Genomic DNA, 24,680 nt, shown 5'->3' on the forward strand with positions numbered 1-24,680 from the left:
CGTTAATATTATTGTCACTTTTGATTTACGAGTAGGAAATATTAACAAAATAACAAATCATTGCGATAAACATTGAGCCGAACAATGATTGATGCATTATTTCGTGCGTTTGTCTCGGATATCACCGGACTACGAAAACATCAATCTTCTTCCCCGTATCGATCGATAATTTGTGGTATCGACGACAATATTATGTTCTCACCTAAAAAATAATAATAATAATAATACACATTCGGCGATAACCACTAACGAGTAACGACCGTAAAATTGGTCAGTCGTTGTCACAGTCTGGTGTTGATTACTCGGTCTTTTCCTAACGTTATTTCCCCCGTCGACGTATATCATTTCCGATTCGGTTGTTCTCCTCCTTCGACATCCGGCCACAGACTCCAGAGTCCAGTGCATCGCCACTCAGTTTAGTCCTGGATCGCGTCCGGCACACGCTCACCCGCTCCGCTGTAACCAGAAGCTTTTCTGCATATTTCCGCTGTCTGAAAGTTCAACGTCACGTCTTTGCGGTAAGCACGCTTAAAATAAATCGCACTCGTGTATGGTCGAGCCGATTGCTCTCCTAGTAAAACGCCTGCGACTGACTCCATTTAAGTTCTGTTAAGATCATTTCTATGGGCTGATAGGTACAGTTGTACGATATACTACGGTGCATTTCCCAGAGCATATTATACTTTTTACGAAAGTTCAGAGCCACCAATTATAATGTTTTTTACTCATATGTTTCTCGCGTGCCAGGATATATACTTTAAAATAGGTACCTATACTATTTTTCATATTAAAATGCGCTGTAAAATGCGATATTGAAAAAAAATTTACGCTGTAAAAAAAAATTGTTACGTTGTTTACCTGCGTAGTAAAATATTATTTGGTTTTTTTTATATTTAAATAAAATTTATTTTATTTTATTTAGTACACAAATAAATTTAATATTAATTTACATATATTCATACTGCCAATAAAGTTGTATGTGTACTGTTTATGTTATCAAAATATACATTCAGTGATTCCTTCTATAGTTTATTATTAATGAGAATATTTAATTTAATTTAAAAACACTAAAATTTTTTATCCAAATTATTTTATAAATGTATAGATACTGTTTTAAGAATTTAATATTATTTTTTGTTATACGTATTTAAAATTTTAAAATTATAAGTAATTGTCTATTTTCTGTTTATCTCTTAATTATTGAAAATATTAAAGCATTTTATTTAAAAAAATGCTATAGTAACATTTTTTGATAAATAAAGGTGGGCAAATGGGTGCCGCTCGATTGTACTCTGTTCACTAGATATTGAGTCCTCACTCAATGGATATTATGTAAATTTGAATTTGGTAATCTATCATTGTTTACGAAAAACGATTCTGAATGGCAATGATCTTATACTTCTTATAGTCAATATCACTAAGTATATTTCATATTAAATTTTTTTATATTGTTATTGGGTAAAGTAATTTTTTACTATTAGCATTGACTTTAGTGTATTCTATTATTACATTTGAAAATACTACAGTGTGTATGTCGTATAAATTATAATAAATATCAAAATATCCCTAAACGTTTTATGTCTTCACAAATAATATTATTGACCTTTAACGAAATATTATTATTATTTACAATTTAATTATGTAATTTTTTGCAAACATGAACTTAAAATGTTTATAAAAAACAGTATGCTTGTATATTTTTTGGTTTCAATATGAACTACTTATGAAAAACTTTATATTAAATTGTCTTGCTTATTATCAAGGTGAAAAAAATGTTGTGATAATTTGTAAAAAAAAACTAAAAATTAAAAATTTCAACTATTTAGTTTAAAAATAATCAAAATTAAAAAAAATTATATCATGTATAAAAAATGGTCTCATAAAATATTTGGTTAAATTTAAATTTTCAAGTATCTATGGTTATTTATTTTCGAGTTAGTATTTTTTTAAAATTTTTTTTTGAGAAAAATTTAGAAATTAGGTCCGTTTTGCTATCCGAAACTACTCTTAAAGTTAAAAACTTACTTATCAATCGTATACACAACATACATACCCATTAAAAAAAAAACCACATCAATGTAAAATCAATACATTTATACAGCGGTTCTTAACTTGTGGTCCGCGGCACCATGGGGGACCGTGGCAGTCTTAACATATAATATAATACGTAACGTGTTGTAAAAGAAAGGTGTTCAAAAAAAAATTGGTAAAGAGGTCCAAGATTTCTAAAAATCTTTGAACAAGGGTTCGTGCTCTACAAAAGGTTAAGAATCGCTGCATTAATACATTCATATTTCATCTTTTTGCTCAGAATTTATAAATTGTTATAAAAAATGCGTGTTAAACTAAATATTTTCAATATATTTTGCCTTAAATCTAATACTTTATCTATACTTTCTATTATAACTTTAAATTCTATGTAGTTACTTTCAGTCAGATTTATGAATTCCAGATGAAAAGTTCGATTTGAAAAAGTCTGGACTCCGGATACATTATTTGAATTTGACAAAAAGTCCAAAAATTTAAACTATTTGATTCATAAAATTTAAATTTAAAAACATAATTAAAATGTATATTTAATTTTTTGATGCTGTATTATATTCAGTTTTTATTCCTATTATATCAAAAATAATAAATAAAATTATTGTTCTATAAAATTTTTTAAAAAAAAATAGTCAAATTCAAAAAATAAAAATAAAAATAATAGATATAAATATTTAACAATTGCCATAACTATTTAAAATTCTTCTATCATCATCTAATTATTACTTATTTTTATTTTTGTTTCTAAATGTTGTGATTTTACATTTTTTTTCTAATCTAAGTTTTTCTATTTGATTGTTACTTTACTAGTGAATTTCAATTGTTTTTTGATTAATTATTGTCAGACTAAAATATCCAGACTTCTTGACTGTTATCCAGGGTTTGCGCTAAGAAAATTTTAAAACTGCACAAGTATAGGTATTTGGACTTAGTTTGTATAGACATTTTATTATTATTATTATTATAGATCAATCCATGTCATAGAAAACTTATTATAATCCACATTGATTTATGGTTGTATTCTAATATGATAATATAATTTAATTATTATGAATTATAACTTTAATATAATTTTTTTTTGGTATAGTATTATAGTGAATTAGTTATTTTTTACAACGCTAAAATAGGTAGCAGTAGGCACTGCACAATTAGCGTTTTAGAACTGCACATTTTATTTTAGAACTATATACAATTTGTGTTGTACTACACATTAGCGCAAGCCCTACTGTTATTCATCGTCATTAATATAAAATTGTGATTTATTCCAATGAACTAAATTAGTTTGAATGTGGAATGTGTGATGGTAAATGGAGAAAAATAGGCTAAGGGAAATTTAGGCGCAAATTGACAATAGCTATCGAGGAGGGTTGAAACTTATTTTCTTAAAAACATTACAAAAAACAAGCTTATATATTATTAACAAATATAAAATACCACATTTATTGGAGTGTTTCCATTATAGTGTTATTAATATTCTCATAATCTCATCCATGTATTTATATATGGATTTGCATATTACAATGTCTAAATATAACTGTTTTTCGGCAACTTTAGATGGTGATGAGTCCCATAAAACGTGCACAGTTTACTATGTGTATGACTATATAAGTATAGTATCTAATTCTATAATAGGTAAGTAATATGTTATGTTACTAACAAACAAATACTTAATAGCATCCTTTCAGTTCTAAATAATTAAATAAATTATTGTAACTTTGTTAAACGACGCGACATGACACTGTGCAGTGTTATTGTATGAACTACACTTCTCTCCCCATATGTTCAATGTTCATAGACAAATTTAAACACGGGGTTTATGCGGTACGATGTAGCTTGAATTAGAATTTGACTGTTTAATCTGTTTAAATAATGTGACACGTCCACTCTGCAGACTGCAATATAATTTTATTGCTGTGTTAAATAAAGATCGATCCTACAACTTATAAATACGAGATTCGTATTTAGCAATATATAATTTTATAGTTATATAGTCTACTAAACATTATCTCCACAAAAAAATATGCTAAATTAATACAATTTATCTAAATTTACTCGATTCTTTTGAATATACCTTCTTGTGTTCATATATTTTAATTGAGAGATTATTTAATTAAGTGAAATACATTATAATATAATGACAATTTATTTATACCTACATTATTTTGTTTATAGATTATTTAGAAGTTTAAAACATAATCTGTTTTTATGTAAAATAAACATACATCATATTATTAAATTGTATGATCTGTAGTGGCATTCCAAGAAGATAAAATATGATTAGGTCCATATAGACTACAATACCATTTTGTAAATTAAATTTTAAAATAAATACCCAAACCACAAACACACAATAGGTACATAATGCACCTGTACAAATGTACAATGATACTCATTTATCTCATTAGTCATATACCCTAACAGTTCTAACCAACTATTATTTCAGATTAATCGACGTATAAAACTGGAACATATCATTGTAATAGGTATAATGATCATATACTTAAGAAACCAGTTAATATAATTTGATTAATAGCGAATATAAAAAAAATTATAAATTGCCTGAAATATCTTTAAAAGAAATAAAATTTACTGCAATGAAACACTATGTTATTATTATAGTTTCGTAATCATTTCTCGAAATTTAAAAAGTCTTTAAATCACAAATATTAATATTTGAAATATTACAAAATTCCCATAACAGCCGGTTAATGATCTAAAATTATTGAAGTATGATTAGCTTTTGGAATAACAGGTGCAAAATAGTCAAAATAAACGAATCAATATCTATCCATAATGTAACCTTTTTAGTTTTTACTATAAGAAATCTTAATTCATTAGGTACATGTAAGTTTAATAATCAAATAATTACAACGAAAAATTAAATATCTTGGTCTATAACTCTGGATAAATGCTTAACCTGGGACAAACATATAAAAACAGTCAACTCTTTATCCAATAAACTTACTATTATATTAGTCAATAATATGAGTCATATGGACGTATGAATTTAGCTATGAGGTTCTGAAAATTATCTCTTACAATCTTACTAAAATGCTTTAAGAGTTTCGATCTATCTACTTATAATAAATAACACCCTCTCTTCTTGGAACTTTAACACAAAAAATCTTCATAAAGATCTAAAATCTAATTTTCATACAAATTTAAATTCTTATATTAATTCATTAATTAAATAACTATTCTCCGTTTGACTCTCCAGTCATAAAGAAGATTAAAAATACATAGGAATAAATAAGTAAATATATATATTACAAATTATTTATTGGTTAATTATACTTAAAAAATTTTCAAGTATAGAATTGTAAAAATATTTAAAATTTTGAAGTAATGATTAATATATTATACAATATTGTCATAATACAGTATCACAAGATTTTTAGTCTGTTTTCTGTTATTTTTAAAATGAATATAGTATTTCAACGATTACCGCATGTTTTTTTAGGCAAATTATAAGAAACTTCCTCATTTACCACTGAATGACGAAAAAAAAAATGGTTCTTAAAAACTAACAGTAATAGTTATAAGTTGATATGGACAAATATATCAAAATATAATAAAATAGGTATAGGTAATCTGAGTTTTAATTAATCATGAAGCAAAACATAATTTTGTAAGTTATAGCTTGTTTCGAAAATAATAAATTCTTACTTATTTTATTTTGTATAATATTATTTATCCTCAAGTAGTGACGTTAATGTTGCAAAAAACATATTGTTTTTAAATTTATAAAGTAATGAAAGTATGTTGGAAATTTGAAAAACGTGCTGAACGATAGGTTAAACTGTATATAATCAGGAAAACTAAACATTAAAAATAAGTTTTCAAAAGAATCGTGATCACCAACCACCGTATCTTAGATAACTAAAGAGAATATTCTGAAAAATGATAGGTTTTTTATTATAATTATAGAAAGGCATTTGGTTGCTAACACGGTTATCGTGTGTCGCGAATTTCACATCGCACGGGATCGTAATAGGACGTTTTGCTCTTCTCGTTCCCGTAAAAAAATTAATTGCATAATTCCAAAATATATGTATATTGTATATTGAATGAAAATATTTTATCCCGAATTTATTTTTAGGAATTATTTGTGTTGATATGTATTTGAAAATGTATTAAAAATCGTATTCAACGATACGTAAAATAAAAAAGTTTTTATTGCAACAAAATCATATTTATTTTACCATGGTATGCATTCAAGATTGAATTGATGGTACTGTGGCAGTCTTGATGATTGGTGAGTTTTATTAATGCTGATCGGCATTTAAATTAATTCGATTTGATCTTCATTAAATTGAAATCGATAATTTTGTATTCATGTCACAATGTTGTATAGTAGCGGTACTTTGGTTCATTATCACATTAATATTCGTTAATGTACCATCTTAAGAGTATAATTATTCCAATACCGTTCAATTGCCGTGCTGTTTAGAGGAATTACTTTCATTTGGCGCTTATATATCTTTTATAGTGTTATATGTGGGACAAGGCTTCTGTTAGTTCTGTATTGTTTTGCTCATTTTTAAATTCATATCCATTGTGTCGAATAGTAAACACGAAAAAATGCTGACTTCGGATGAGTAACTACATATTATCATTGATATTAATAACAACATAATATATCATATTATCATGTATATATATATATATTATCGTGGTACAATATACTTTCTCTTGTAACAGTAGGTATACAATAATATATTACATTATTGTAATACCAATATATCAAAAGTCGACACCCTAAAAATATGAATACAAATAAATGGATACATTATAATATGATGCACGCAACTTATATTCGTTCTAAAATGATGTTTGAATTGTCGAAATAATTATGTATTATGATTCACAATAAATTTCGTTTTTACAATTGTATTGTAATAAATAATGATATTTTAGATACGTCTACACCATTGTATGAGATATATACATAAAGGTTTAAAAATACTAACCCAACCTAACCTATCTAAAACTGCAGGTATCAATTATACACATTTTAATATGTACCTATTTTATTACGATTTAACAATTATTTGTCTGTAATAATAATATGATTAGTTACTTATAGTTAGTACCTACCTATTTGTTGATAAGTAACATTTTAAGATAATGAATATATAGTCACTGTGTTTTCTGCTAATTAATATAGTATTATTTAATTGTCTGAGGGATGAAGTCACATACTTTCAAATTTCAGGGGTTATGAACTCACGAGTAAAAAGTACACATTCCAGTTCACTGCGTGACGTACCGGTTTTCCCTATGTAACTCATACAAGATGATGTTTTTTCATGGTCAACTTGTGTATAATATTTTATAAATGCCAATTCGGAGTTACTTAATATGAATGTGATAGGCTTATGGTATAACTTGTACGCACATGTTGTATTTACATATACTTAACTATTAACTATTAATGTAGATAAGTTTTAATATAATCAATATAAGATTTAGAAAAAAAATTATTATACCTATCCTAGAATAAATAAATAATGTACCTGCCTACACTTTCTTAAAAATAAATCTTTTAAAAAACTAAGATATAAAATATTGCTTTTACAAGACTTAAGATAATGATAGTGCACTATTCGTTTTTTCTCTCTCCGACTCATGCATTACCTATACATTAAAATTTAATATTTAAGTATAATTGACCTATTATTAAACTTAAAATTATGAATACTATCTTTGAATGAATGTTAGAAGTGGTGAAATGTATATAATACATAATTAATATTTTATCAAACTTTAAATTTTACGTTTACGTTTTTTATATATTTAAGAATTTTATGGAAATTATTTTAAAACTTCAGTTAACTAACTTACCAAATAAACACAAATATAGAATGCATAAACATTAATATTTATACATAACAAATTTTACTTTTTTTTTTTAATCGATTTTGTTTGACGTGTGAAACACTAGATTTTTAAAACACTCTGTACGAATGATAATATAACAAAGTTTAAGTACAAAATATATTCACAATGTGATAATAGTAAATAGTATGTACATGTCGTCAACTGCCAGTGATTATTTTTTTAACCAGTGGCAATTGGCCAGAACAGTACTGTATATTATGTTAATTGACATGGGTGGGACCTTTAGCAGATGGATTCTTTGGCGTATATAAATATTAAATTTTCTGAACTCATTGGTTCTCAAATGTGTGGATCCTCATTATGGTTAATTTGATTGTAGATTAAATACACATGTTGTAAATTAATGAACAATAAACTAGTTCTTACATTAAATTTAATGTATTTAATGTATGATAATGAAAAAATAGAATATCAGATAATAATAGATTATAGGTACACATCATGTTATGTAAGACAGAATAATAGCACATAATATTCCTTATATTCCTAAATTATTTAAATTTTTTTAAAAAATTTAATTATTTAAATGCTTATCCTATTTGTATACTATTTAGAAGTAAAGAAAAACAATTTAAGTAAAAAGTTAAAAAAATAAAAAATGAATCATGATATATTTATTTATGCTTGTATTATGCTTACCGAGCAGACTTAAATTATTAAGATATTTTACATATTTGTAGTTTATTTAAAAGTATAAAAAAATGAAGTAAATTATAAGATATAAAAATAAATCATAATGAAATAATAATTTTATTCATGCTTATTCCTTGCGGTATATATGTTATTTTTATTCATGAATTAAGACTTGGAATATTGTAAATTTAATGTCTATATTTTTTATTGTTTTACTAAACAATAAAAATGAAATAAAATTACAAAGGATTTATTTTATTTTAAATACGTACGTCATAATAAGCTGAAAACCATACCCACTGCCATGCTTTAGTTCGACGTATTCATGTATATAAACAATTTCAATGAAATAAAAATACGACAATTGAACTGCTTTAGCTTAGGATAGAATTTAATCTATTATCACCATAAACTGTTGTAAGTGATCAATCAAAAAAAAAGAATTAAAAAATAAAAGGTGCCATTAAACCCGCGGTTCAATAGGCTTAATCTTCAGTGCTCACACCTTAATTCTGACCCAGTTATCTTAAAAATAAAGAAAATTATGATATTGATTAGCTGTTGTTGATAAAGTTTCACATTGGCAGCCATTGTTGAAAATTGTGTAATTTTTTAACATTGACGTATTTTATAGTCATAAATAATATTAATATATAGAATTGTGAGCATTAAATGTAATGTAATGAACATTTAATATTATTGTATTATTTTTATAAAATATTAATGAATATAACGAGCTATAAAAATTTAGTGTATTATTTGAAGGAAAAATATGTCACAAAAAAAAAAAAAGTAAAATGACGACATTTTAATTCAAGATGAATATTTCAGACTTCAAGGAGTTAAGAAGCTGAAGGTTGAAAAATTATTATCTGATTACCATAGATATGCTCTTAATAATTTTGATATTACCTAAAAACATTTATTTAGTAATATGTCTATCTAAACTTAATAATTAAAATGATTTTTATAACTTTGTCTGCTAAGGTCAAGTATTGTTAATGATAATAATAAATTATATAATTTAATAATTGTCTGAAAAAATTATGCATTGTTAACAACAATTAATTAATATTATGTCTTCAATAACTGATTTCCATCAATGACAGTAACATTAATTTATATACATTTAATATTCCAACTTTAATAAATATTATCAAAATTACATATAATATTACTATTATAATTTTCCAATATAAATGTACATTTTATAGCCATTGTATAAGTAATGTGCAAAAGTACAAATGTTTTTGAAAGTATATTTAGGCAGTAAAATATAGTTATAAAATTAGTGTAACTTAATATTTTTATCATAAAATAATTTTGTTGAAGTTATCAACTGAAGACATAAGTATTTCTAATTCTTTCTAATGAAAAAAAAAAAAAGTTGTGAGGACAATAAAATATATCCAGCGAACAAATAATTGAATATGATTTATCTTCTCGTATATTAATATTATACAAAAATATATTTTAACTTATAAAGTTGTAATATATAAATCTACTGGTAGTTTAGGGATAGAAGTTTTGTATTTATTTACTTTTTTTTTTCCTTTGGATATTGATTTTTTTAAGAATAAACTAACTTTTTTTGTACTATCATCTTTCTTAATTATCGTTTACTGAATTAATTCAGTGAATAATATAAGTAATAGTTTACTAACGTGTAAAAAGTGAAAATATAATCTCTATTATAGCCACAGGCACAAGATGTCACGATCGCAATGTAAGGTCATCCAGGTATTGCATGAGGTTAGGTTAATAACAATGTGGTATGGCGTATGCTAACAAGTTCTCAACGTGATATTATTATTACCTATCCTTATAGTGGTTCGTGAATAAGTAATAATGGTTTAGTATTATTTTTTATAAAGTTATTGTTCTACGATAGTATTTCATTTTTAAAATAAATTACTTAAAATGTAAATTTAAATAGTACCCATAATTAATTCAAATTTTTTTGTCAACCGGAACATTCAAAGAAATTTTTTATCTTTTTCACGGCTTGTATAATATGTAGTTAATCCATCCAGAAGGAGTTCAAATATATCCGGAGGCTGTGAAAATACGGAGAAATTTAAAATCTACCTTTATTGATATCATAGTTATTATAATGTACCTATACAGCTATGCGTTATAACTTTTAACATTATTGTTTATGGACTTGTTCTTTTGATTTATGGACGTTAATTAAGATAAGCTGCACTTTAGCTCTAACGTTGCTCCTGTTCATTTTTTATTTAATGACGTTTCCATTACATAGCAAGATTTTAAAATATTATTTAAAAGTAGATAGTTATTATATTTAATTCAATCTAATTTTCTTTATAGTTAAAGTTTGAAAATTGAATTTTTATTTAATTTAAAATTAACTATTGCTTTTAATATCAAATTCACGTTTTATAATATGAGATATTGGGTAGGCAGTAGTTAATTAGTTGAAATAAGTTTAAGGGAAATATTGATTTCCATACTTTGGAAGAAATAATTATTATGTATTATTGTATTAGTATTTACATAAATCTATTAACTATGTCTATATCTGTACTCGATCGGCTACATGCGGTCCGCAATTATGAATTGCTGCACGGTGTTGGTATACCTATACTATATAATATATTGTTTAATATATTATTAGTATTTACTATTTATTTAAATGTACATGTGTTCACTACTCGTCTATACGATTATACATAGGCTATCAATAAACATTTGTTTAGAAAGTAAAATAACTAATATTAATAACTATTTATTGTATCTAGAAATATTAATTATTTTTTATTATAATCATCGGATGTTATAACAATATTTATCTTCATATATCAGTAATAAATATTCACGAGATAAGATTAAACAATTTATGTATATGTTTTTTTCTTATCTTTGCGAGTATATATATATTAATTATTTTTACGTGTTCGTCTACAAAATGTTAATTTTAATATAATGCTGATGTTATGTAAAACGTTTATCTTTCACTCTCTACACATGTGTTTTATCTATAGGAACTAGGAAGTAATACTACATCCTTTCAACCATTGCCCCTATTTTTAATAAGTGTTATACATTTATTTTTTATTTTTTTTAATTCAATTAACAATAGAAATAGAATTAATGACTGTGATGATGAATTTAACTGACCGATTCACTAGTTTCCGTATATTTAAATGGTTCCCATAATTATATCATATTATAACATGAAATATAAAGTACCTATGGTTTAAAACATTTAGCCATAATTTATAGATAACTCTCCCAAATGACCGGTTTATTTTTATCTTAATAATCATTATCAATTATTTTTACATGAACAATTTTATTTTATTTATAATAACATTACATATCCAATCAGTTGATATTTGTGAATATGATGACGAATGACCATTATAAATATTATAATCTTAGTATGAGAATGTGATAGTCAGGTATCACTATTCATATTATAACTTGTATATTATCACAATAATTATTATATTAATTCACAGATTTTTTTTTAAAATTGGAAAAAAAAAAAAAAAAAAAAAAAAAAAAAATGCAAAAGCAAAAAACTTCATTGTAATTGTATAATCAATAAACAATAATATATTCCTAATTTTAAAGTATACATTTAATTATTTAAATAAGTTAATGAAATTTGATAAATTATTTTCACTAAAAAAAGATTAAGTACCCATACAAAATTATACAGTTTGTTATTTACGAAAACATTAACATGATAAAGTGATTGTCGTTCGTTAAAAAGTCATTCTGTTTATATGGCTTTAGTTCTAAATTCGACCAAATATTGAAAGTACATTTCTCCTTATATAATATACTTAATAAAATTATTAAAATTTTTAATAATATATTTTTGGTTATTTTATATAGATACAAATTCAATTTCTAACCGGTTCATTTAATTATTTAACGCATAAAAAAAATTATATTATAATTTATATTTTAAGCTCTAGGGACACTGTTGCCGTCGGTTTTAGTGGGCTGTATAAGTTTTTTATTAATATATTAAGCTGACACCTTTTTTATATAGCTTAATAATTTATTTATTTTGCGGAGACGGACACGATGACACGTATATGCACATGGGTACACGGTTCAACACACACTAAAATAAGTAATATAATAATTGAAGGTCTATCAAACAAATATCGGCGAGAATAAGATAATATAACAATACAGATAAACGTAATAATAATAATAATAATAATAATTACATAAATGATATATAATACACGCGTCAACAGACACCTTTGGATCCTCACTGATATTGGATTCGGTTATCCAACCTATATACGACTATACGTACTTATGACGTTTACCAATTACAGCGTATTCATTGTATTAGTTCTAGAACAATTTTTTTTATTTTTTTTATTTATTTATTTTTTTTTTTTTTTTTGATAGATTATATTTTTACATTTAAATTATTTAAACTGTTTAGTTAAATTCCAATAAATGTGTGTTGTTAAAATGTTATTTTATTTTTTTTAGGAATGCCCCCTATATGGGTGGCATTGCCATTATGTTTGGCTCTATGTACACCTCTACAAGGCGAAGTGTACACAGCACTCTCCGAATTGGAAGAGTTGTTGGATACCGAATCTGTTCTTTTAAAAACGCTGCACCAATACATTTCCGATCAAGAACATAGAATAGCAGTATTAAAAAAGTATTGAAAATTATCCTTAATTAAGTCGATAGTGAAATTTCAAAAGTAAAATTAATTACAAATAATTTTTCTTAATAATTTCTTGTTCCTAGACATGCTGTGGATTACGAAAAAGAACATTCAATTGCAGCCAGAGACGTAACTAATTATTTATCAAATCCGATCAATGATTATTTATTAGTAAAACGATTAACTAGCGACTGGCATAAAACAGAAAAATTGATGCAAGATCCATACTATGAAAGTAAGTTCATGAGTATATACTAAGAATATATGATTATAAAGTGTAAACATTAAAAATATACAATTTTATATTTTTTAAACTGTACACTTTTAGCTGCTATGAAAAATCTGACTCAATATCGTGAACTCCTTAAGTTCCCTACAGATGAAGATTTAACCGGTGCGGCAACTGCACTTATTAGATTACAAGACACGTATAAACTCGACACGGCATCGGTTGCTAGGGGAGAATTGAACGGCATTCAATACAGCACTCAATTATCAGGTAAATTATCTACTAGATCTCTCAAATAAAATTTATAAGTATATATTTAAATAACATTCATCAATGTTTTTTTTTAGCTGGTGACTGTTTTGAACTCGGCCGCCAGTCGTATAATAGCTATGATTTTTATCATACAGAATTATGGATGAATGAAGCTTTAACAAGGCACGAACAAGAGAGATCTAATGTAACAGTTCGTTGGGAAATCTTGGAGTATCTTGCATATTCTAGTTTTATGCAAGGTAAATAATAAATTATTTTATTGTAATATATGTGTATACAATTTTAATTATTTAATTTATTGCAGGAAATTTGAAAAAAGCATTAGATTTAACTATTGAATTATTATCAATACTTCCAAATCACGAACGTGCATTGGGCAATCTAGCATATTACGAAGCTGCAATAAAAAATGGAACAACTGAAATCGATAAAAGTGATCAATCTCAAAAAGCTGTTTCTTCAACGTTAGATCCTGAAGAACGAGAACGTTATCATATGCTGTGTAGAAATGAAAACTTAATGTCAGTCCAAATTAGTTCTCAACTTCGATGTCGTTACACAAATAATAATAGGAATCCTCGTTTATTAATCGCTCCACTCAAAGAAGAAGAAGCTTATCTCAGTCCTCGAATAATTCTTTATCGAGATGTTCTGTATGACAATGAAATAGAAGTTATTAAACGTATGGCCCAGCCCCGAGTAAGTTTTTTTTTTTACTTTAAATTTAAAGTATTAATTTAAATTTATATTATAGCTTAAACGAGCTACTGTTCAAAATTATAAAACCGGTGAATTAGAATTCGCTGATTATCGAATAAGCAAATCGGCTTGGTTAAAAGAACACGAAGATGTTGTAGTAGAAAATGTTGCCAAAAGAGTTGAAGTGATGACAGGTCTTACAACAGAGACAGCTGAGGAACTTCAAGTGGTTAACTATGGAGTTGGCGGACATTATGATCCGCATTATGATTTTGCTAGAGTATGTACCTACAATGATTATTATTAATTATTAATTTATAATGATATGTAGTTTCAATTATAAATAAAAATACATTTTATTTATTTAGTCTGAAGAGACCAATGCATTCAAGTCCTTAGGAACCGGAAATAGAATTGCTACTGTTTTATTTTATGTAAGGAATTTACATTAAGAACTATAATATAAATATATATTTATATGAATGTTAATTTAATTACCATTTAATTATAGATGAGTGATGTAGCTCAAGGAGGTGCTACTGTATTTCCTTGGCTAGGCGTAGCACTACAACCTGTGAAAGGAACAGCTGCTGTATGGTTTAATTTGTATCCAAGCGGAAATGGGGATCTTAGAACTAGACACGCTGCATGTCCTGTACTTCAAGGCTCAAAATGGGGTATTTTATTTAAAACAATTTAAATGCATTTTGTATTGATGATTATATTTTATTTTTTTTCCTAGTGTGTAATAAATGGTTACATGAAGTGGGGCAAGAGTTTAGAAGACTATGTGATCCTAAAGAGGATATACAAGAAACAATAAGCAGATAATTTTGGAAATATTTAATTTTTATCAATTAATTTGGTTTTTTAAATGATTTGTCATCTTATTTAACAACGATCAATATTCAACTTTTGTACTATATTGTATCTACAATACCTTTTTAAATATTGTGATAAATGTTTCTTTTTTACCTAACTATCATTGATCTTATAATATTTTTAAGTAAGTAGTCGAAATAAATATTTTTGATACATAAATATTATTTATCAATTCATTACTACTCATTGCAGAATTTTAATTACTAAAAAAGGAGGAATTAAGTAACCCCTCTGTTGTGTAAATGTGTAATGAACAACATCATGAAGTCAGTAAAATGTAGTGGTTCTCAAATTGAGTGGGAAATTAACAAATCATCTTCGGTGTTTGTGTACCAATGACAAGCTAATGAATATCCGACTTGACTGTACTCCCTGTACATGGTTTATCCAAACCATGTTAACATACACTATACATATAGTATATACATTATGACCATTATGTTATAAGACATAGGTACTTGATACATTTTTTACTCAACTATCACTTATAAAAAATATTAAAAAAACATTAAGTAGTTTACTTTTAGTGTTTAATTTTTTTGTATGTAATTAAAGCATTAATTACATTATTTATTTTATTTTGAAAGATATTTACTACGTCAACATCAAAAATTGTATAGATCTCAACCCAGCAAATATTTTTGATATGATCTAATAATTCTACATATACAATTAGTTATTTAGAAAAAATGATGTTCTATTATTTTATTATTATTATCTTGTTCAACAGCGAGAATAGTTGAAAAATGGTCAGTTATACTAATTTAAATGACCCCAGCTTCTATAATAAGTTATTGATTATTAGGTTCTTTAACAAATTTATGATCTTTACATGAATGTTTATGAGTTATGAGTATTATGACCAATATGTGTTCTGGTCTATATGTTTATATAAGATTTGAAACCATGTTCTGAAAGAATATCTAAAACATTCAAACAACAGTAAAAAAAAAAAGAATAAGTAATACTTTCTGTATCGCAGTATTCGAAAGTTCTTAAAATTCAAAAGGTGTTGTTCGGGAAGTGACACAATTCAAAAATAAAGCTCTACTGCGTTATAATATTTAGCACAACCAAGGTCCAAGACTCAAAAGAAAATTCACGGTCGCATGCTTATAGAATTAATAAGATATACCTACCAATTCAATAACACCTTTAATACACGTATATATTATTGTAACGAGACATTAATGTTTACCGATTATATTTTACAGTGGTGAACAATCATAATTGTTGCATGCGTGTTGTGTGTACTATAAAAAAAAATAAAATAGTAAATTACTCTTGTTTTTATTTTTATACTAAGCTTGAAATTTATTTAAATCATGCTAAAACGCCTAAAATTAGAAAAAAATACGTATATATATTTTCTTGTAAAAAAATAAAATTTCATTTATTTAAATTATTAATTTTTATTTACAACAAAATGGTAATGTTTAAAGGCAGCAGTGACGTAGTGTTGTTTCTAGCATTATTAGTACCCGGTGCCAAAAATTAATTTTAGTGCCCTTATCCCCTCTGCCATGTATGTTTATACCTATAAAGAGATAACCTAAGAATAGGGGAGAGAAATTGGTTAGATTTACCATTTTTTGCACATTTCTAACTTAATAGATTAGTAATATAATATTTAAACTGTATACGTAGAATAAAAAAATATTGATAGATAGGTACCTACTTATCATACTAAACCGGTATCATTTATTTACGAATCAAATTTGTTCGATTGCATAAAAAATAACTTATCTTCAAATAAATGCTAATAAAAAATAATTTTGTACCTATTTCTGCAATGAGTGATGTGAACATTATCATTTATCATAGATAGATTCAAAACAAAATCGTACAACTTGTTCCAGTCAAAATTCTGTTATTAAATTAATAATTATATTAAAGAACAATAATGCAGTATACATAATAATTTATGGCATATTATTGTTATTGACGATCAACGACGTCGTTATTTCGGGATAAAAATAAAAACCAATTATAATAATTATATCCATACACGAATAGGTATTTTTACATAATTGCCTACAATACATTTCAAAACGTTATCTCATCGCCAGTCGAAATAATGAATCGACACCGCCGATCAGGATTATATTATTATATTGATGAAACCGTTAAAAAATATAAATTAATAGGGTTAATTTTCATCTATTAGTAATATTACTTAGATTATAAAAAGATTTTTGCGCCCGGTGCATAAGCACTTATCGCACCCCCTAGTCCGGCAGTGAAAGGCAATGTGAATATCATTAAATAACTGACCTTGTTCGCGCTATCGAACACAGTATAAATTATCTCGATTTCGCGCTGTTATAATATTTATAATATGATATGGGTTAACCATATCAGCGATCGTCAATATTTTGGATTTCACAGACCATTAAATCCATAACTCTAAATTCTACGGACCACTCCGACCACTTAAACTCATAAGTCTTAAATACCAAATAATACCCATATAAGTTGCTTTGATTTATAAAAATAACTCTTGAAGATATGAAAAAAATTAGATATAGTTATAAATAAATAAAGAATACAAATTGTAATATACGTTATAGGTAATATTGAAAAAAGTCGTACAGACGGCTTTTTAAACACTAAGGTTAATACTTAATATATCTCACCAACAGTAGAAGATATTAAAACAATAATAGAACGAAAATTATTGTTGTAAATGTAGTTTAATTTAATTTAGTATTCATAGTAAATTTCAATTTGACCAACGATTTACATTATTTACAACATAAGAACAAAAATTTTGAAAAAATTTGAAAGTTCAAATAGGCACGGGTTAACTCTAGCCGATCGATCCCATATTTTTTATGGTTAATTTTTGTATATATAAACACTGTTTTGGGCGATGAGATGAAAAAATTTTTGAACTTCAAATTTTAGGACCGCTCTAATATACAATATATATACCTATATAATATTTAGGTTACCCGTATCTGATAGTGATAACTTTATGAATTCTTTGCTAAAAGTAATTTATGATTCTAATAAATTAAGAAATGTGATAACGACGGTTTTTACAGGTGATATAAATATTTACATAATCGATACCTATACATGAAGATAACAATAGATATTTAAGTTTGAATTCTGAAAGTCAATTCATCTCTTTTATTGATGTTTACCTACATTAGATTACCCAAGTGTTTTAACCTTGCATATTTAGTTTAGACTATATATTTATTAATGGAAACCGATTACCAAATGATTAATGAGCGATGAGTAAAATTTGATCACTGTAAATACGTAGGTACTTTATGTACTTCAATAAACCATAAACCTATCAATACTGAATATGTTCAAAAAAAAAAAAAAAATGTTTTGTACTGTTGGATTACAATACGTACTATGGTATCTATACAATCTAATAGAAAATGAACTGAAGTATAAAATGAATGTAGACTGTAGTGATGTTAATAGATGCTAAATAATGTTAAACTGTTTTCGATAGTATAATTTAATGTTTAATGTATATAGATACCTACTATGATAGATTTACACCGTGTATATAATATAAATAACTACAACAGTTATATATATATATTTTTTACTGTTTTCTAGTAAAATAATTAAAAATAGATATATTAAATATGTCAGAACTTAGAAGAGGTAAAGCAATCTTGAAAGATTTTGACTTTTTGAGAAATTGAGTTTAGTTTAAAAAAAATTCTTATAGATGTATTTCTAAAATAACTTATATTATATATTATACATAAAAATGAATCTATTGACTATTTCACACTCTCAATCCATTTCCATTAAGATTTAAGATAATTAAATTATAATTTACAAGAAATTAAAAGTTATTACTTATACAATTATAAAAAGGAATAGGCAATGTCCAATGTCTGTAGTCTGTACATAAACTACAATAATTTACTGAATCAATCTATTCAAAGTATAAATATTATAATACATTTTTCATAACTGCTGTGTTATGAATTATTATGAATACTAAAAATTATTATGTTTAAAATATATAATATTGAGATTTTGACACTTATAATAACACATTTAAGGTATTTTGATATCTTACATAATGCTTTCTTACTTTAATATTGATAAAAATACAATTGTAACAACTAGGTCGTCACAAGTCACATGGTATGGAGTATAGACAGGTTTGCAAATGTTTGATGAGAATCTGGTGAAAACTTGAGTTAACTGTATTAATTTATTTCCATTGAATGACCATCATAGGTGTGCACATGGGGTGGGCGGTTGAGCTCTGGTTCGACCATAATCTTTTTAGAAGCATAATACAATTTCAACCACTAAATCAATACATTCATTGCTAATTATATAGTAGCAAATAATTATTATTCATTGTACTGAAATTATTCAGTGTAATACCAGTAACAAGTCGTTTCTGTGAACAGGTTTTTTCTAAATTAATAACAGTAAAAAATAAATTAAGGAGTATTATACAGTAAAACCAACTTAATAGTTAGTTATTGATGTTTACTGAACCAAAATTAACATCTAGTATTGATGTTGACAAATTCAAAATAGTAAAGGAAATATAATTCATTTATAATTATTTAAAAAAAAATTATTATATAATTAAGTTTGTGTAATAAAATATTGTGTATAAACAATTTATTGTTCACTAAACCATGTTTTTTTTTTAAACTTTAGTAACTTCAAAAATATATGTCTAGAAATAAACACATTAATGTTGTGTATACATACAACTTGATTCTATTTATACAGTTTTTAATTTACAATTAGAATGTACATTAATGAGCTAAAAAAAAATAATAGGGGCACTGATTAAGTATTGAGCATAATTGTTCAAGACTCGACCAGAAATTGAAGTCTGCACACGCTTATTATGACCATACTGTCAGAAAACTTTAGAGCTTTTGTTCTAGAGTGGTATCTTTTACATATCTATAAATGTTGTTAACATGAAAATTTCATATTTAATATTAGGCATGGATCATTTGACAAATACCTAACTTCAGTAGACTATAATAATGATACATTGAGTGTACAAATAGTAATTAAATTTTAATAATTGTCAATGTGAAAACATATTAGGTAAAAAAAGTATGAAATATATTGTGCACATAGAGCTAAGGATTACCTTACAATATAAAATACTTGTTAGATATCTTCATAGCTAAATTGTTTAACTTCAAGGTCGTAGGAACAATGTATTTATAACCACTGTTTTATAGTAATTAAATTTTTGTAAATATTACTAGGATTGTTAATTTTTTTCTTCATTTAAATGTTTGTAATTTTGTTGCTCCAATAACTACATACCTAGCAATAATTTCAAACAAGATTATGTTAACTTTTTTTTTTTAAATTTTTTTATTAATATTATTTGTAACATTTTTTAATAGGATAACTTAAAACCAAAATTATTGCATTATATATTGTCCATTTAACAATAAATATATTATTTAAATGTTATTTTAAAAGGAAATTCAATAACATTAAAAAATTGATTTATTATTTACTTAATTTTAAGAGGCATTAATATATAACTGAGATAAGATAAATCAATGTTTATTTTTAAGGTTTCTATAAAAATAAAGTAACTCAATATGTAGCCAGAGAAAGTTTTGTATTGAACCGAAAAATAGTATATACAAATAACGTAAAGGAAGTAATCAATTTTACAGAAGATCATGTAGTAAATGTGCTTATTTATTATTGGATCTTATCATCAGTCTAAAGAATAAACAATGATAATTTTCTCCCTTAAAACGTTATATAAATATCCTAGTTTTACATTGTCAAGTCCATAATAGCATTGACAATATCGTTGTTGTTTCTTAGTAATGCATCAATAGCCTTGCGCTTAGTTACTCCTGCTTGCGCACAGACTAGGTCTACGTCCTTTTCTTCTACTCCCTTATAATCAATCTTGCCTTCTTCTTCCTCTTCTTCTTGGATAGGTTGACTGACCATTGGCCTAGATGCACTATCTTTGTCCAATACACTCGGCATCATATCAGCCGACTTGAATTTCTCAGCAGCTGCAACTTGTGCTTGCTGGCTTAAATCTTCGATTTTAGCCTCACCAAACACAATGTAAGTGTCAGATGCCGGGTTCTTGAAGACATCAGGATTGTTAATAACAAACAGAATATTTTTGGACTTGCGAATAGTCACTCGATTAACTCCATGAATCTAAAAAAACCAATAAAAAAAATTTGAGGATCGATAAACGGCATGCAAAATAATCAAAACAATATACTTCTACCACACACCTGCTTAAGACCAAGTTTGGATATGATTTTTCTAGCTTTTTTCTCGCCTCTTGACTGTCTAGCCTTGTTGGACAAGTCTTCAGCGGTGACAACACTCGCTCCTTCACCACCCTTGCCGGCAGCAACATCTACGCCGCTGGAATCGCTGTCACTGTCTGCAGCATCTTTCTTGGGCTCTTCGAAGCTTACCTTTTTTGTCGCATCGATTTCCGTTAATTCCGGCATGTTTCCTGTAATAAAACACACGTTCGCTCCTATGAAAATCGGTTCGCTTTTGAATAGTTAACTATTTAATAAGTATGTGTCGAAGACTCGAAGTCTTGAAATACTCACTTAAATCTGTTGCGTTGAAAAAAAATTCAATAAACTACGACAAACGTCTCGACCTCGAGGTTATGTACGAAAAAACGTGTTGTGATCAACAATACGAGTTGTGAAGACCGAATTCGGTATTATCGAAATCACTATTCTGTATTCACAATAGCAAGTCAAGGAGTATGAACATAATAAGTGTAAAAGAAATAGCGTACAGTGTGACCGCACGTGATAATATCGAAAGTCTTTGTCGACCTTGTGAACGAAAAATGTTGTGGTGTGGTGTGACTATAAAAAAAAAATATTATGATAATATTATATAATTATTATTGACTACATAATCTGATTTGCGCCGGCGCGGTATCTTGGGTAGTCAAATAAGTACCTAAAAATTAAAATGACTAAAATCAGTAAAATATGAATAAGTAATTTAAATGGTAGAACATTAGGGAACTAAGAACAATGAGTAAATAATGAAAGCATAAATTATAAAAATAGTCAATATAATGACAAATCGATACCTAATATCTTTTGAGCGTACCTGCTATTAATAATGGACTACATAATAATAAAGTTTATTGAGTTTATTCTCAAACTTAACGATTAGCGAATCGATTGCAAGAGTTTTGAATATCTACCAACAATGAACCATTAGTTCAACCCCTATTCGTCTTTGTTTACGTATGATTTGGTTCTGTTTAACTAATACTTATTATAGGTAACAATAATCGTAATAACTACACTTTTTTTTTAAATATTATCGCGGTCAGTACGTACCTATAGTTGAATTTTATGTAAATCTTTTTATACCGATTTCACGTTAGTAATAAAATAACTTGTTAAAATCTTTTATTTGAGTTGAAAATAACTGGCATCCACGGACGACGGATGTTATACTCAAAGGAAAAACAAATTTTCATTAAAGGTACCGTATCGGCGGTCACGAACAACATTGCCGTGAACGTATCAAAGTATCAAAAGACGTTGCACGATTTTGCCGTTATTGACCGGCAAACAGTCCACATATTGGGTACAGACAACTCGGTGGATGGCACAACCGATGTTCCGCAATATTGTCTCGACACGAAGACGGACGTCACCCAAGTAAAATTATTACAAATTACTTGCATAAATGCATAATAATTAGTAGTTTTATAAATTTTGGAACTGGGAAGATATTTTTTATAGCTTTAAATTAACTGAAAAACTGTATTCAAATTACCATCCAACTAATTATTAAGTTTCCATAGAATGTTAGTGATCAAACCTTCCACATAACGAGTAATGACTATCCCTATTCCTTCACTCTGCAAACAATTAAATTTGTCTTCTACAGGTCTATAACTGGAGTAATTATGGTCTAGACTTATTAATCTAATTGATATTTATAATTAAAAAAAAAAAGACAATATTTCAACTCGCATTACTGTCACTATCACTTACATGCCTAAATATATTTGAAGACTAAATATAAATTTATATTCTTCAAATTAATTTTTTTTATATATAATACTTAAAATTTGAGAAAAAACAATTATAAATAAAAAAATTGACATTTTAAATTAAACATCCGTTGTTTATAAAAACAAGACATGCAAATATTTCCAAATATCTAATAAGTAAAATTCTGAAATCAGCATCATGGTTATTTTCGTATATTTAGATACTTTGGTGTACACTTGGTTATATAAATTGTCTAGTAGTCACATGTTCAGAAGGACTGATCATATATGACTGTGATCAACAGTTTAAACGTATTTACACACACAATTGCGAGGACAAAAATATGAAGGAGAAATACGCTAAAGGGATAGCTACATTTGAATGTACTTATCTATGTGTTGGTAAGTGAATTTAGTTTTATTTTTACAAGACTATAGCAATTATTTACATGTTTAGGCAATAGTAATGGATCAATAAGAGTGTTTGGACCAGATGAAGACGGACAAGTCGTATTTTTGGATAGGAAGCTGTTACATGGGGCTCCTATTGCGGACATATCGTCTTACAAATATAATTTGGTGTCTTGTGATGAGTCAGGATGTACTGTACTCTCACAAATTGATTGTGGAGAATTGATGATCATTGCAAGAACTAAAGTGTTTGGAGGGTTGGTTAACATTCAAGGTTATTATAGCACACTGTAGTTAATTGCCATTCATGTTTCACAATTTACACATTTGAAAGAACTATTGTGGTGATACAAACATCAAACGATTTGTTTTAGACATCCATGCACTACATCAGAAATAACTAGAATTGGACTAATGGCCATAGGCTATGGATGTGGAACAATTCGTTTATTTGACCCAACAATCAAACTCGTAGAAGAAGATGCAGAAGATCAGCTTCCAATGATAGTTCAGGTGTCTGCACATGCTAGATGTGTTACATCCATGTCAGCAGCTAAAGATGCAGATCTATTATTGAGCGTATCCGAGGACTCGTGGATTAGAGTATGGAAAATCAGTTCAAAAGTAATAACCAACTCCCAGTATGTTTTGTAATTATTAGCTACATTTTATCATTGCAGACCATTACATTGTTATATTGCTACATGAAAGAAGATACTTTGTTTGTGGGATGTCAATTTATAACTAGAAATGGATCAAAATTTTGTACTACAGCATATGATTCACCATACATAACATGTTATGCATTAAACCAGTTGTAGGATATGTAATTTTATTTTAAAAAAAAAAAACAAATAAATTTAAATGTGGTAAAAAATTTGAATTTAAAACAAGACATTGTATTTATACTGTATAAGTGGAGGGCT

General features: G+C 26.5%; 3 protein-coding genes across 3 annotated transcripts; 2 read left to right on the forward strand and 1 right to left on the reverse strand.

Moving 5' to 3' along the window:
• Positions 1–298: 298 nt before the first annotated feature.
• LOC112600889 (prolyl 4-hydroxylase subunit alpha-1) lies at positions 299–15,433 on the forward strand (the record flags this gene model as incomplete). Its single annotated transcript, XM_025348216.1, has 10 exons — positions 299–518; positions 13,066–13,243; positions 13,336–13,487; positions 13,581–13,751; positions 13,829–13,993; positions 14,059–14,453; positions 14,509–14,733; positions 14,822–14,887; positions 14,965–15,130; positions 15,196–15,433. Coding segments are annotated over 10 exons (1,827 nt in total), but the record flags the coding sequence as incomplete, so codon positions are not given.
• A 5,485-nt stretch (positions 15,434–20,918) lies between these two features.
• On the reverse strand, positions 20,919–22,061 carry LOC112600985 (nascent polypeptide-associated complex subunit alpha). The gene is made up of 3 exons (XM_025348359.1): positions 21,920–22,061; positions 21,587–21,816; positions 20,919–21,506 (listed from the first exon to the last, which is right to left on the reverse strand). The coding sequence occupies exons 2-3, from the start codon at positions 21,809–21,811 to the stop codon at positions 21,102–21,104; spliced, it is 630 nt and encodes a 209-aa protein (XP_025204144.1). The 5' UTR covers positions 21,812–21,816; positions 21,920–22,061; the 3' UTR covers positions 20,919–21,101.
• Positions 22,062–22,253: 192 nt separating this feature from the next.
• On the forward strand, positions 22,254–24,653 carry LOC112600984 (WD repeat-containing protein 54-like). Its single transcript, XM_025348358.1, is given in 5 exon segments — positions 22,254–23,005; positions 23,565–23,745; positions 23,801–24,011; positions 24,129–24,403; positions 24,406–24,653. Coding segments are annotated over 5 exon segments (1,053 nt in total). The 5' UTR covers positions 22,254–22,789; the 3' UTR covers positions 24,576–24,653.
• Positions 24,654–24,680: the final 27 nt, after the last annotated feature.

Source organism: Melanaphis sacchari, unplaced genomic scaffold (genome assembly GCF_002803265.2).
Source record: "Melanaphis sacchari strain LSU unplaced genomic scaffold, SCAv2.0 Contig73_pilon_pilon, whole genome shotgun sequence".
Lineage (NCBI taxonomy): Eukaryota > Metazoa > Arthropoda > Insecta > Hemiptera > Aphididae > Melanaphis > Melanaphis sacchari.

Coding starts and splice junctions, on each gene's coding strand:
- LOC112600985 (XM_025348359.1), bottom strand. CDS start 21,811: ATGCCGGAATTAACGGAAATCGATGCGACAAAAAAGGTAAGCTTCGAA. Junction 21,507..21,586: donor CCAAACTTGGTCTTAAGCAG/GTGTGTGGTAGA, acceptor TGGTTTTTTTAG/ATTCATGGAGTTAATCGAGT.